Source organism: Aspergillus chevalieri, chromosome 2 (genome assembly GCF_016861735.1).
Source record: "Aspergillus chevalieri M1 DNA, chromosome 2, nearly complete sequence".
NCBI lineage: Eukaryota > Fungi > Ascomycota > Eurotiomycetes > Eurotiales > Aspergillaceae > Aspergillus > Aspergillus chevalieri.
The window spans coordinates 3148864-3162765 of NC_057363.1; the positions used below are offsets into that span (position 1 = coordinate 3148864).

The 13902-nt window shown below is 50.6% G+C and overlaps 5 protein-coding genes across 5 annotated transcripts; 2 read left to right on the forward strand and 3 right to left on the reverse strand.

Annotated features, from left to right (window-relative positions):
• Positions 1-28: 28 nt before the first annotated feature.
• Positions 29-2650, forward strand: ACHE_21110S (uncharacterized protein; the record flags this gene model as incomplete). Its single annotated transcript, XM_043285487.1, has 5 exons — positions 29-193; positions 252-340; positions 402-2338; positions 2393-2587; positions 2643-2650. 5 exons carry the CDS (start codon positions 29-31, stop codon positions 2648-2650), a joined length of 2394 nt encoding a protein of 797 aa, XP_043134174.1.
• A 1-nt stretch (position 2651) lies between these two features.
• ACHE_21111A (NAD(P)-dependent alcohol dehydrogenase) lies at positions 2652-3868 on the reverse strand (the record flags this gene model as incomplete). Its single annotated transcript, XM_043285488.1, has 3 exons — positions 2652-3611; positions 3667-3795; positions 3851-3868. The coding sequence occupies 3 exons, from the start codon at positions 3866-3868 to the stop codon at positions 2652-2654; spliced, it is 1107 nt and encodes a 368-aa protein (XP_043134175.1).
• Positions 3869-4922: 1054 nt separating this feature from the next.
• On the reverse strand, positions 4923-6384 carry INT6 (eukaryotic translation initiation factor 3 subunit E; the record flags this gene model as incomplete). The annotated part of the gene is made up of 3 exons (XM_043285489.1): positions 4923-4941; positions 4996-5190; positions 5243-6384. 3 exons carry the CDS (start codon positions 6382-6384, stop codon positions 4923-4925), a joined length of 1356 nt encoding a protein of 451 aa, XP_043134176.1.
• Positions 6385-6765: 381 nt separating this feature from the next.
• Positions 6766-7519, forward strand: ACHE_21113S (mitochondrial 54S ribosomal protein mL49; the record flags this gene model as incomplete). The annotated part of the gene is made up of 3 exons (XM_043285490.1): positions 6766-6919; positions 7020-7408; positions 7469-7519. The coding sequence occupies 3 exons, from the start codon at positions 6766-6768 to the stop codon at positions 7517-7519; spliced, it is 594 nt and encodes a 197-aa protein (XP_043134177.1).
• Positions 7520-8608: 1089 nt separating this feature from the next.
• ACHE_21114A (putative ARID/BRIGHT domain protein (SWI1)) lies at positions 8609-11575 on the reverse strand (the record flags this gene model as incomplete). The annotated part of the gene is made up of 1 exon (XM_043285491.1): positions 8609-11575. One exon carries the CDS (start codon positions 11573-11575, stop codon positions 8609-8611), a length of 2967 nt encoding a protein of 988 aa, XP_043134178.1.
• Positions 11576-13902: the final 2327 nt, after the last annotated feature.

The following is a 13902-nucleotide window of genomic DNA, read 5'->3' on the forward strand; positions in this document are numbered from 1 at the left end:
CCTGCGACGTAAAACAATAGCTACAGCCATGCCACTAGATCAAGAGCAGGAGGTGCAAGAGCATGTCAATGGCCATGCGATACCGGAACAGAGCCCAGAAGCTTCATCGGCGAAGAGGAGGCGGGTTAGTCGCTCGGTGTTGCCTACTCGGGTCAGCAGCGCGTGCGAGAGATGTCGCCATCATAAGTCGAGGGTAGGGACTAGCCAAATACGGGGGTTTGGATGGTATGCTGAGGTTGAAGGTGACATAGTGCGATCCGTTCCGGCCTTGTTCGTTGTGTGTCCGCGCGAATGTGGATTGTCGACCGATTGCGACGCCGGCGCGAAAGGATAATTCGCTGTAAGCTATCGCCGGTGAACCATGTTGAATGCGCGCATGCTGATGTTGGATATTGTGCTAGTAAGGCAAAACCTAAACGACGTCGACCCAATCTATCGCGATCGACTCCTACCGAAGAACCCTGGAACATCGATAACGCTCAAAATGACACGGAACATCGAGCGACAACCGCACCTGCACCCGCGCCAGCAGCAGATAGCGATGCCGCCGCTTCAACAGACATGAGCCCACCATCATCCCTCGACTGTGGCGAAGCGGAATCGGCAATAGGCATTGCGCGCAAGATCTGCGAATTGGGCAGCCAACACATCGACGAACGGACTACATCTGCTATACCTGGCTATCGGGCCAGCACAAGTGCACCTATCACATACTCTGCGACCACTGGACAACGGTTGCCGATATCTTCGATTTTGGGTCAGCCGCTACCGCCAATGAAGCTTGTGGATGGGCTGTTGGAGGATTACTTTGATTCCGTGCATTGGTTCTCGCTTGTGATATATGAGGCGAAGTTTCGGAGGAAGCTGGCGTCGATTGCGGATGGGTTTGCGTACCCGTCGCAGAGGCCTTTCCTTATACTGTTGACGGTGATGCTTGGGATGGCGGCGTGGTATAGATCTCAGAGGGGTGGTATGGAGTTGGCAGATAACGATTGGAGAAAGTGGAGTGCGGATTTGGTCAAGAATGTCGAGGCGAATTTGGTGGAGTTGATGGATCAACCGTCTATCACTGCTGCGCAGACGTTTATTCTGCTTGGGTCGTACCATGTTTATCATGGTCGTCCTAATCTTTCTTTTTCTTTGTTGGGTGCGACTATCAAAATGTCCCAGGCTTTGGGAATGCACCGGGAGCCTTTGAGAGGAAACTTCGAGGATATTGAAGAGAGGAAGAGGGTTTGGTGGACGATCTACACATGGGACCGATTCGCTTCAATCACCTATGGAAGACCATTGGGAATCAACGACAAAGATTGCAATATCAACATGCCAGCAGACGTGTGGGAGAATCCTTCATTTGCCTCTCCAAGACAAGACCAGAGCTCCATATGCTACTCCCCCTATCAGCGGGAGCTGAACCGTCTCTACTTGATCGCATCACCGGCTTTGGAAATTATCTTTGGTTCACGCACCTCGAGGACGTCCGATCAATTGGTCGGAGACACATACGCCGCATTGGTCAAAGAAGCTACTCAAAACCTCCAGAAATGGCGAAACAGTCTACCAAGCCACTTGGTTCTGGATCTCAAGCGGGATTTCCGCTCTGACGGCGGACCAGATGCAAAAGCGTATGCTTTGCAGTCGTTATCGTTGCACCTGACATATGACAACGTCCTCATCGTCATGCACCGACCATTGCTAGCACGACAGGTTGACCATCTCTCTACGACTACAAACGGGCTATCACCAGGAACGTGTGAAGTAGACCCCATGACTGCCGCATCCCCCAAACCGAACCTCTCCCAAACAGCCAGCTCAGACCTCTGGATGAATGCGGCAGTACGCACATCCCGAGTAACAGAACTCCCGGTCCTCGCTCAATTGGCTACAGACAGCCACCTCGTCGCATTCCTCGCAATCAACCTCTTCAACGCCGCCATCGTCCTAGCCGTAATGGCACTCTCAGAACCTCTCTCCAACACCGCGCAGGACGTAAAACGCACTATCACCCGCATCCTTCGTCTCCAGGACCTACTTGGCAAGCGATCGGCACTATCGAAACAGAGCACTACGGTGTTGAAAAATGTCGTTACGATGCTTCTCCGTCGTGAATCAGCGGCTATGCTGGCCCCAATCACAGGCGCGAATCAGTCAACTGGACAGCAGAGCGATAAAGATAAACAGCATCTGGGGGAACCATGTTGCATGTCTGTCGAGGACACGCTGCGGTTACCGCTTGATGCGTCGTTGGAGTTGTCTGATCCACTCGCGGGGAGTCAGGGGTGGTTGGATGTTAGTAGGGCTCATCGATTGAATGAGAGTTTGACGTCTGTTCAGTGTGGTATGTTCCTTCCTTTGTGCCTGTGTCAAATCAGTTTGCTAATGCGATGTTTAGTCATGGCCCCGGGTGATGTTCCAAGTGAGCTGCAGTACGTGTCACCGGAACAAACGCAGCCACAAGGTGTTTGGCAGATACCGGCGGAATATGAATGGAATGCAACTGGCGCCTCGCCTAGGGGTGTAGAAGACAGCTACAGGGATGTTGAGAGTGGATTGTATTGGTTATGGGACATGACATGGAATGGAACTGGTGGGTAATTATGTTTTATTTTCTCTATCTTCTTCAAATGTCTGACTGCCTATAGAACAATAACTTAGGCTGCTGTTTTCGCCATATTCTCATCAACCTCCGGACCATAAATCACAGTCTTGATACCAGCCCGACCAAGGACGTTCTTGAACGCATCCTCGACCTGCGAAAACGGATACTCATGCGTGACGATACCATCCAGGTTAATCCGCCTCGAGTTCAACAACCCAACTGCCAACTTAAAGTCCCCAGGTCCATACCGGAAGCAACCCTTGAACACAACCTCTTTGTCACAGATCTGGCCAACAGGAATGGAAAGGTTCGACTTCCCCAGTCCCACCTGCACGAACGTCCCCCCAGGCGCAACCGCATGCACACCAGTGTTCACACACGGCTCCGCACCCGTAGCATCAAGAACCACATTCGCACCATGCTCCAACCCAGCACTCTTCAAAAGAGCCTCCGCATTCTCCTCTGGCGAACCCGCCCCCATCTGATACATATGCGTAGCCCCATACTTCAGCGCACTCTCTAACCGACTCATCACAATATCAACCACAACAACCGTACTCGCCCCAAACGCCCTTGCAACAGCAACACAAAGCAACCCCACAGGCCCCGCCCCAAACACAACAACCGCCTTATTCTGCATATCCCCACCAAGCCGACACCCATGCACCGCAACACCAAGCGGCTCGACCAACGCCCCGTCCCTCAGCGAGATATGCGGCGGTAATTTGAAGCAGTTTTCAGCAGGCACACGGTAGTACATGCAAAGCGTGCCGTCGACAGGCGGGGTCGCGGCGAAGACCATGTTGTGGCAGAGGTTGTATCGTCCCGCGCGGCAGGGGGGGCATGTGTTGCAGGCGACGCCGGGCTCGACGGCGATGCGGTCGCCGACTGCGAGGCCCTCTGCTTCAGCCTTGGGCCCAAGGGAGGCGATTATGCCGGAGGATTCGTGGCCGAGGAGGAGGGGCCCGGTGACGACGTAGCGGCCGAGTTGGCCGTTGTGCCAGTAGTGGACCTACATCATCAATATCAATTATTTTTTTATTGGTAGGGGGAATGAAAGGGCGTACATCAGAGCCACAGAGACCGGTTGCAACCACTCGGACGATCACATCGCGGTCTGACTTGAGTGTTGGGATGTCACGGGTTTCGTAGCGGAATGTACTCTGGGGATAGAGCACGCAGGATTGGTTGGTAGTCTGCACTCATTAGCAACAACCCCATCAAAAGTCATCAACAATATACAAAACTAACATGCTGAATATCCGACATATTGTCTTATGTGTGTGTGTTGTAAGTTGACAAAATGAAGGAAAACACGCGGGGACCACAGCTATTTCAACCCCGGCTGCATCAGCAATCCCACTTTTATTTTTAGCGCCGCCATTTGTGCACTCCGTATTTGTCGGTCTCGGTTTATTCAGCCTGAATGTTTCCACTGTCCGGTTCCGTTGGTTGTGATGTTATGCTTGGGGGTTTTTTTTTTTTTTTTTTCGGTTCCGGAGGGGAGCTGGGCGTGACTGATCCGGTTCCGCGGGGAGATAAGATAAAGGAGGGTCCCGTGGTTGTGGTTAAATCGGTGCCGGGTAAATTGTGCGGGTAAATGGGAGTCACTGCGACATCATGGATTGTGTTCGGTAAATTGATTGTGTTGGGCTATTTACTATGTAGGAGAAGTTCTACTATGAAGCGCTAGACAGATATGGATGATAAAGAGAATATCCCGCAGTATCATGTATATTCTGCGAGTACGGAACCAGTATTAATGATGCATTATAGTAGGTCATGTCTTCTTGATCTGCGGAATTTGATTGTTGACATAAGTCAACTAAAAATCAGTAGTCCGATAAATTAGGATTGATATTTGAGATGATTGTTCAATCTAGAACGGGATAAGGGAAACATGTATATCTAATCGACAGCCCGCCAATTTTCACATCTCTATAGGTATAGACATTCGTAACAGCATACATCAATAACTTGTCTCATGCCACTGCTTATCTCTGGCCATATGGATAGAGAAAACCTCTCTTGGTTTGTTTCTTTAAAGGTGCGTATTGCTTTTGATATTCCCCCAGCATCAGATTCAATAAACCCCCCCGAGAAAGGAAGGCCAATAAAAAAAAGACGTATCTGAAAAATGAAATAAACAAAAAAAATAAGAACAAAAGAAACAGAAAAAGGCGAACCACCTGAACGCCGGCCTGATGCCACTCTGCTTGGTTCCCATCATTCAAGAAACCCGCGCAGTATGGCGGGCAATACTAACATGAAAGAGAAAAAGACGTTCCCGTTACGGAGCGCTTGGGTCACAGCACATGGGTATTTATTTTGCGACGGCCGCACTGGAGTCATATTAGTGATGTTGGCCAATCGACAAACAGGGAAGGCGAACGAACCTCAGGACTTGTGTCCGGAAGAATGCACCCTTGGTCTTCTCAATGACCTGCTGGTACACTGACTGAGGAGGGTGATTCATAATGACAGTACCCTCCTGGTAGTCGATCTTGGCGTCGACACGGGTGTTGCGGATCAGGTTGACAATCCACTTCTCACCCTCATCTTGGTTCAGACCAAGGCGGGTCGACAGATCCCTGTACACCGTTAGTTCCACAAACAATCCGTATACCAGGAGCGAAAACGCACTTGATGTCAATCCGTTGGTGGATCTTGCAGTAGCTCTCCGAGATCAAGTGACGAGCAGCCTCAATGAAAGCATCGGCGGCCGAAACGAGGAAGAAGTCGCTCCGGAGCACATTCTCAGCCTCACCCAGCTTCTTCTGGGCCTCCTCGAAATCAAAGTCGACATAGAGCGCCTTGATGAAGTCGGTGATAGGGTCGGCGTATTCGTAGTCCTCCTGGCGAACGACACGGATGAGGTCCTTCAGTTGCCTGTGGTACAAGCTGCTGTTACGCTGGGCACGGTTGCGGTTGGTGATGACGGCGGCGGCCAGGTAGCGCAGGATCCAAGGGCAGTGGGTCTGGATGGTGTTGATGTAGGCGGGAGAGAAGAAGAGGTCGGTCAGGACATCGCGGGCGGGGTCGTGGTTGAAGAAGGGGAAGAGGGACCAGTGGATCAACCAGGAGCGGTTCTGGAGCTGGCCCAGAGGGTTGTTGAATAACCGGGTCTCGATCGAGTCCTTGGCCTTTTGGACTTCCTCCATCGCACCCTCCCAGCTGGTGGTCAGAATCTCCGACGCCAACTTACCCCATGTGGCCGAGGCAACCTTGTCATTGTCGGTGGACAGAACACGGAACTGGTAGAGCAATTCGGCGGCATTCCCGTAGCTTCCGCAACTGTACTGGAATCGTCCGTAGTCGTAGAGGCTGTTGACCATCTCATTGGTGACACCGTGCTCCTCCTCGAGGAACTTCAAGTTGGCAACCTTGTCGCTCCGCAGGTTGCCGACGACGCCCTCATCCTGCAGCAATTCGGTGATCTTGGCGCTCTCATCCTGGTACTGTTGCATCTTGGCCAGAACCTCCTCACGCTTCTTCGCGAACTCGTCGGGGATGGAGTCAGAGTCGTTGATCTCCTGCCACAGGTTGGCCACATAGTCGGTCATGTTCGTGTGCTTGAGAAGCTCATATTTCGCACGGGTGAGTTCCTTCTCATCCTCCTGGCCCGAGCTGAATTCGAGCAGAGGGAACACCAGATGGCGGTCGAGGAAAGGGATCAGCTTGGGCAGCAGGTCATATTGGTTGGCGATCTCTTCAGCGGTCTTGGGCGGGTGAGCGGCGGCACCACTGAGCAGCGCCTCCGCGGTGGGGGGAGCGTTGGCTGCCATAGCAGCTATATGAATCAAATATAGAGGGAAGAGAAAGGGGAAAAGGAAGAAAGAGAGTGTGTGGACGGCGTTCAGGTCTGGTGGTCTGAAGTCACTGTGCGGGCTGTCGTCTTTGTCGCTGGTGAAAAATGTGGGCGGGAGGGCTGGCGGTGACACTAGTCCAAAAGGGGTTTAGCGGGTATGAGCTTCGGCGCGGCGCAAAGAAAATCGCGAAAGAAAAGAGAAACCGGATCCCCGACTGGACTGACTAGACTGTGCCCTGCAGACCTTATCCCGGAGCCTCAACGGTGGCAGAGCTCTTGCTGTTTGCGGTTTGATATCTGGGTTGTTCTATCGGGTTGATTGATTTCACTTATACTATTGAGAAACACTACACTCAAAATGTCCTCCTTCCTCCACCTCCCGGTCTCATCGGCTGTTCGCAAGCAGTCCACCACAATGCCTCTGCGTCTTAATGCCTTCTCCTCAATTGCCTCCCCAAAGACAAACACTTTCTCAACATTATGTTCCTCGTCCTCTAGACTCTCCAAGTCCCGTAAGTCTTCCCGCGTCGCCCAGTTCCATTGCCTATCATACCATCCCACCACGGACCAAGGGCATACATAAAATCACATATATACTGACATGATGTCTAGAAAACCCCCTCCAACGCTCCAATTCCACACCAGCCCTCCCAACCCAACAAACCCGCTCTTTCCTGGCCCAAATCCGCCGCCAAACCCAAGCCCAAGCCCACAAAGAGCCTACCACCACGAAACCCATCCCCCCGCCCTCTGCCGCCAACTTGCAACTCACCAACCTCCCTTACTTCATCCGTCGCACCCCTTCGAACCAATACCCTGTATATCTTGTTACGAAAGCCGGCGGCACTAAGCAGCAGACAAAGATTCAGAAGACCGAGGGGGACCTGGACGCATTAAGAAATGATCTTGCGCGGTATCTGGGGTTTGAGTCGGGTGATCCGCGTGCGCCAAAGAGCGCGGATGTTGCGGTTAACCGGCTTAATGGGCATATAATTGTCAAGGTATTGGCTCCAGCTACTTAAGTCCATTGTGGTATAGGGAATGATGCTAACTCATTACAGGGCTGGAGGAAACCTGAGATCCTCAATTTCTTAGCTGAACGCAACTTCTAATCCAAAAGTACCCTCGAATTGATTTATTTACTATTTATCAGCGTACAACACCGGCTCTTATCTTTATTGATATCATCCTCGGAATGGAACGGACTCAACGCACACCCCGCGTTCAAAAAAGCAAAAATTGTTGGGAGATGTTGGACATGATATGAGAGAAAAGAAAAAGGGAAAAATTTTATGTCTCGACAAGAAAACAAGGGCAGCAGAATGACACGAGAACAAGACTGTTTTTCTTATCATCCCTGTATTATTCTTCATTTTTGTTGGCGTTCTGCTATTTCCCGTCTCACTTGTCTCTGCACTGTCTCCTTGTACATGTCAATGTCTGTCTATGAACTATGACTCTTACTCATTCTCATCTCTTCTCGTTTCTGGTTGGCTTTATATCTTTTTCGCTTTCTAGTTTTTTCTCTAAGGGAGACGGCGCAAAAATAGTTACTTGCTTTTTTGACTGGGTATTTATCGTTCTATGTTTACTACTTTGATCTACTCTAGTCTAGTTCTAATTGAAATGAAATGAGTCGATCTTGATGATTCTATCCACAATTGAATCTGCCTTATATTTCAATAACAATAAACGAAACCAACATGCTCATACCATACCATTCTACAACACAACAGAGATAAAGACCAGACGAAACCAAACTAATTCAAATGAAACGAAAATTTACCGTAGACAACATCATGCATGAAAATGAATAATGAAAAATCTTCTCTTCGCCCCGAGGGGGGGTATTGAGCATTGTACAGTGATAAACAGATACACTTATATGGTCATGCCCCGACAATAATCATCCCAATTCCACACCGGACCGGCGCCAAACGACATCAGATGAAGCAAAAGAAGAGAAATGAGGCTTTAAATACTTGGCTTCATATGGTGAAAAAGAAGAGGACAAGAAAGAAAGGAGGAAAGGAGAAAGGTTTAAGTATGAAGGAAGAAAGGACACGAGAAAAACGAAAAGGGATGATAAATAGTACCACTTAGTAGGTTCCTTCCGCTTAGAAAAAAAGACATAAAATATTCAAAGAGATCACAAGACACACACGACGCCCTCCTGAAAATAAACCAAACAAACACTTGGGTCAATCCGCCAGTCGCGCATAAGTCAACAGTTGCCGTATAACGCCTGGATCCACTTGGGGCATCAGCAATGCCCCCAATAAGCTCTCTTTCTTTGGGACGATGCCGGATGGAAATCGTAACCCGGAAGCATCATCCACTTGCTTCGACTTCTCTGCAAGCCGGCGCAGGATCGCCAAGCCTCGGTTGATTATCGAGCTATATGCATATGCTTCCTCTGCTTGTGCTCTCGCAACCTGACTCTGGCGGGCGTGCGGATTGAATGGTGGTGGGACACGCTCCGTGCTCATTAAGCACGAAAGCCGGAGAAGGTGAATTGCAAATCCATCAGTTGACTCAAGCCAGGCTTTGGCCAGCGGCGGATCAACATATCCAGCGAGAACATCAGCCGCGAGTAACCCTTGAAGCAGGAAGACCTTGCGAGCATCCGCATGAGCGAGCGGCTTCCGCGGTTGGTCAGGAACAGCGCAAATGGCCAGGCCAAATGCACGGGTAAGTAATTCCGGTTGAGGTGTCGAGGATGCATCGCCCAAGAAAATAGCACGGAAGTTTGACCGATTCGGGTCATCCCGCGCCAGCAGCTTGGCTAGAGCATCTGTCGCTGTGGGTGTGTATTTGTGGATGGCGGCATTATATGGCGTGAACATGATGCTCCCTTCAGGAGAGAGAGTAGGTAGCGGAAACGGAGCAAACGATAGGATGAAATGTAAGAGGCAGTGGGCTTCGTCCTTTCCCGATAATTGGATGAAATGAGCCAGGTTACTCAAAAAGATGACAGCATCCTTCATAAAATCTAACGTGTTCTGATGCGTTCGCAAGAGCATGTTTCGTGTTCCCAGATAGCGGATAATCGTGGAGATCAGGTTGACAACCGTGGGACTGGCCAGTACGCCAAAGTTCGACTCAGTAAACGAGAAATTTCGCAAAATCGTGGTGATACAAATCAGGCGATCTACTGCCCGGTCTAGTTCGTAGTCCAGGCTCCCAAATTCTGGAACATCAGCCAGAGACGTCCATTCAGTCTGGCATCCGCGGATAATCTCTTCATATGAAGATAGGAGCATGACGTCTGACACTTCGGCTGCATGTTCTGCCAGCAGCTCAACCTGGTCTTCAGCGCACTCGACTAGACTGTCGACCAAATCGTCGCAGTGTTCTAGAGAAATGGGGACGTTCGGTTCACTGGCAAGCAATGTCAGAGTATCTAATGCCATGCGCATTTCAGCATGGATCCCGGACTTGACGCTCATAGTGAGAGCGTGGATGTCAATCACGCCCAAATCCCCAAATGTTGGCACGTTGGGCTTCAACCTCGAGATGTCTTCGCCAAGATGGGCGAATTCATCTACTTGAATAGGGCCATGAAGTTGGCTCTCCGGCAGAACCATAGGCTTGAACGTCTCCTCAATTGGATGTTGTAATGGTTGATCAGACGACGTGTCGACGGGTTCGGATGGTTTCCCTGGCTGTGCTCCAGGGATCTTTCCGAGTTGCGCGGCCGGTTGACCTGGTAATTGTCCAGTTGAATCCTGTGGTGTTCCCGGGGTTTGCGAAATGCTAAGGCGATGTTGTGGTGGCTTAGTCGGAACCTTGGCTTGGGAGGGTGCTGCAAATCCATTCGACGCACTATGTGCCATGTTATTCGATACCGACGCCGCGTTACCGGCCGAGGGCTGTGCGAGGGGCTGCGATGTGTCGAAACCCTGGCCCGCCTTATTCGTTGGGGATTGGAATTGCATTGCAGAAGGGTCGCTCACAGTTCGGGGTAACGAATTTTGCGGCTGTGGTTGTTGCTGCTGTTGCTGTTGCATTTGATCACCCGATTGCTTCTGTTGAGTACTGAGGAAGGCTTGCTCATATGCAGCGAGGTTTCGCGCATAGTGTTCTCGAAGTTCCTGGACAGCTATTTGAAACTGCATCGGGGGGAAATGCAGTTGTTGCGCAATCACAGGCCACATGTTGGCCGCCGAGACCTTCTTCGAACCACCCAACTTCATGACCGCCGCATATAGCTGGACTAGGTTAATGGGGCGACCACAAACAATAGGTTGAAGGTCCAAATGCAGATTCCGCGACATCATAAACTTTTGTAATGATCTCATAAAGCCTTCCGGGCTTGATGGTTTCTGCTGCATCCGAAGAGCTGCCACCTGCTGGGGTGCCATGGGATTCATTCCGGGTGCCATAGGTCTACCCATCATGGCCGGATTCATATTCATAGGGCGTGCAGGGTTCTGCATCTGCATGGCCTGAAGTCGCTGCTGCTGAAGAGCCATGGCCTGCTGATACCCCTGGGGCACCGCGCCAAAAGGAGCCTGCATAGGTGGTTGAACGCCAGCTGAGGTCATGGTCGGTGGCGTTGGAGTGAACTGCGGTGCAACACCCTGCGCGAAAGGCTGACTGGGTGGCATAAACGTGCTGCTTTGCGGCGTGTTCACGCGGCTTGGATGATCCGACTGCGAGGGGGACATCTGCGAACCGACATGCGGGCCAGCAGGCGAAAACGGACTCGGGGAGGCGGTTCCCATTCGCTGGACACTGTTCTGGTCGAAATCTTGCATGACTGGAGACTGTGTGACGCTGGGAGAGGCGCCGCGCTGGAGGTGCTGATACGGAGTAGGATGGGCGGGAAACTGCGGTGTGCCATTCGCTGGCGGTTGATAGCCCGGGAAGGACACTTGGTGTGGTGTGTGCGAGCGTGACGCGGTTATACCCCCAGGTGCAGGCCGTGGGGACATGGCGACCCCATCCTCAGGGCGCGGTCTTTTGGAGGGGATCACTTGGTTTGGGTTCTGGAAACCGGGAGAGACATTTCGCGACAGACCGTTGAACATGCGCTGTTGGAATTGGTTGGGGTCCGGAGTAGGAGAGGGATTGAGGAAGGCAGCGGATGGATCAATGGTTGTCGGATTAAAGGTACCATTGTCATGGCTTGGGAGATTCGGGGCGTCGGCTAGCCAGGCATTCATGTCGTGTGATTTTGCCAACCCATCTGCATAACAATAACCCAAAAGGACATGGTTAGCGACTGTTCCAGCAAAGAAAGAATGATCCACCGCGTGACAAAGCGACAATGACAGCATCCCCAATTCGGCATCACCAGCATTCCTGGGCCAGCATAACAACCCAAATCGGGTGCGACTAGGCCAATGATAGATTGGAGAAAGGGCAGACCAGTCTAGACGCGTCGAATTTCTGGGGAGGGTGTATATGCATGTATGTATGTGTAATGGGAGATGATGGTTGGTGAAAGTATGGTGGTGAGTCGCGCTTTGTTCTGCGACACGAGGCGAACGAGCAAAGCGCAACACCGTTCACCAGCGGGTGGTGCGAGTGTGGCCTCTCCCAAAGAAAACGCGATCAAAAACAGACAGGAATAAAATACATACCGACAAAGGCTGGACAACTCTAAATGCCGACTTGCAAGCGGGGGAAAAGAAGCCGGATTCCGAGAGGAGCAGCAGCAGCAGCCAACACAAGCAAAGTAAGCAGGAGAGGGAGGAAAGTGAGCGAGAAACGAGCGAGAGGCTGAGAACGGTCGCGGCACGTGACACGCTCAGAAGTGAGAGAGGCTTGGCTGGTCACGGGACCACGACGGAGAAGATGAGGTCTGCCTTTGGGCAGTGTTAGCACATAGACCTTCATACTAGAGCTGTAAGAAGAATGATAATAATTAGGGCCAGCACCCCTAGATCCTCTACCCAAGCCCAGCTAATGATCCTCTGCAACGTGCTTGGGTGCAGTGCCCGGTGGCCGAGAGGGGTGCGTGGTTCCAGTGTGGAACGCGCGTGGTCACAAGAAAAGATGTGACGACAAGCAGACCACAGAGCAGGGCGTGTCCATTTTAGGGTAAAGCTGGGTAGATGTATGGCATACGTACCAAGAAAACGTAGATTACCGTTCGATTATTACTTGAAATAAGAAAAAATAACCTCATACAGTCCGGGGAAAGTGACCAAGATCCGTAGAGACTGTCAGAGATGGGAACCGAACCTAGGGAAATACCAGTCCGAGTGGAGGTAACCGGGGAAAACCAAAAGGGCCGTGGAGAAAAAAATGAAAATGATACTAGTAATTCCAAGACCCGGTAATTATGATAATGCCGAGAAACAATCCGTCTTAATCAATAATAATAATAATAATGAACGGACTGGAATGGCTGCTGGATGGACGAGAGGAACAACGTATGGAAAAAGGAGCAGAAGTCGGAGTAACGTCCTGCGGTTTTGCCGCCGCTGCCGGTACATAGTGCAGATGCATAAAGATGACTAATTATCCTCTACATAAGTTAGTACAGTTGACATATAGCCTACTATTCCCTATTCCAGTGCCAGAGAAATCCATAAAAGGACCGCAGGAAGGTCAGATGGGTCGGGAAAGATGATAACAGTCGTCATAAAGTCCATTGGGTTGCAACCAGTCTTACCCTAATGGCCAATGGTCAATCTATAAAATTCCCAAATGAAAATATAAACAATGATAAATGTTCAGAGAACTAGCGAGCGCACAGGTTTTGCAATTTGTATGAGTTGGCAGCCCAGCGAGTGTCCCACAAAGGGTCCCAGACGGGCCGGCCACCCTGGACTCGCTCACGCAATGGTGGTACATGGTAAGTGGAGCAATATATCTGAGATATATCATCCTCGTACTGATTCTCAATGCCACTAATTTATGTTTACTAGAGAACGCACCACAGAAGGAAGAGAAGTTGCTTCGCGACGAGGTCCTTGCTTGCAGTGCCTGATCTATCGGAGCATAAGATCGTTCCTGTGAGAGTCTATCTTTAAAAGACGAAAACAATATACTCAACCACTAATTGATCTTCAGGTCTTATATTTTTTTATGGGATGCTGCAGGCTGTCAGAAATAGCATCGTCGTCAACATATGCAAGACAGAAGTATTTGACATTGGGACCCCAGAAAGAGAGCACGACTTTCAAATATTTTGCAATATCTGGCGAATAAGCCAGTTGGAAATGCCAAAGATCTGCCTGTGATGGGATTTTTGGAGCTTTAGTCAAAGCAGGCTTGATCTTCCGGATAACCAGCGAGCTATGCAACTGTACTTATTGCAAGTCATAAGGAAAAACAATCATAGACAATTATTTCAAGTGCATTTAATTGCAGCGTTGGGGAAGCGTGGAGTAAGTGCTGGAATTTTTTGTACCCGAGCTCCCAATCACGTGACGCTATGGCAAGCTACGTGACTGAGCCAGACATCATCAAGCGAAAAGCTCCATCGGACGACGAACCTCTACCTCTAGCATACGACTGTATACGTGCTTTCCGTGCTCTT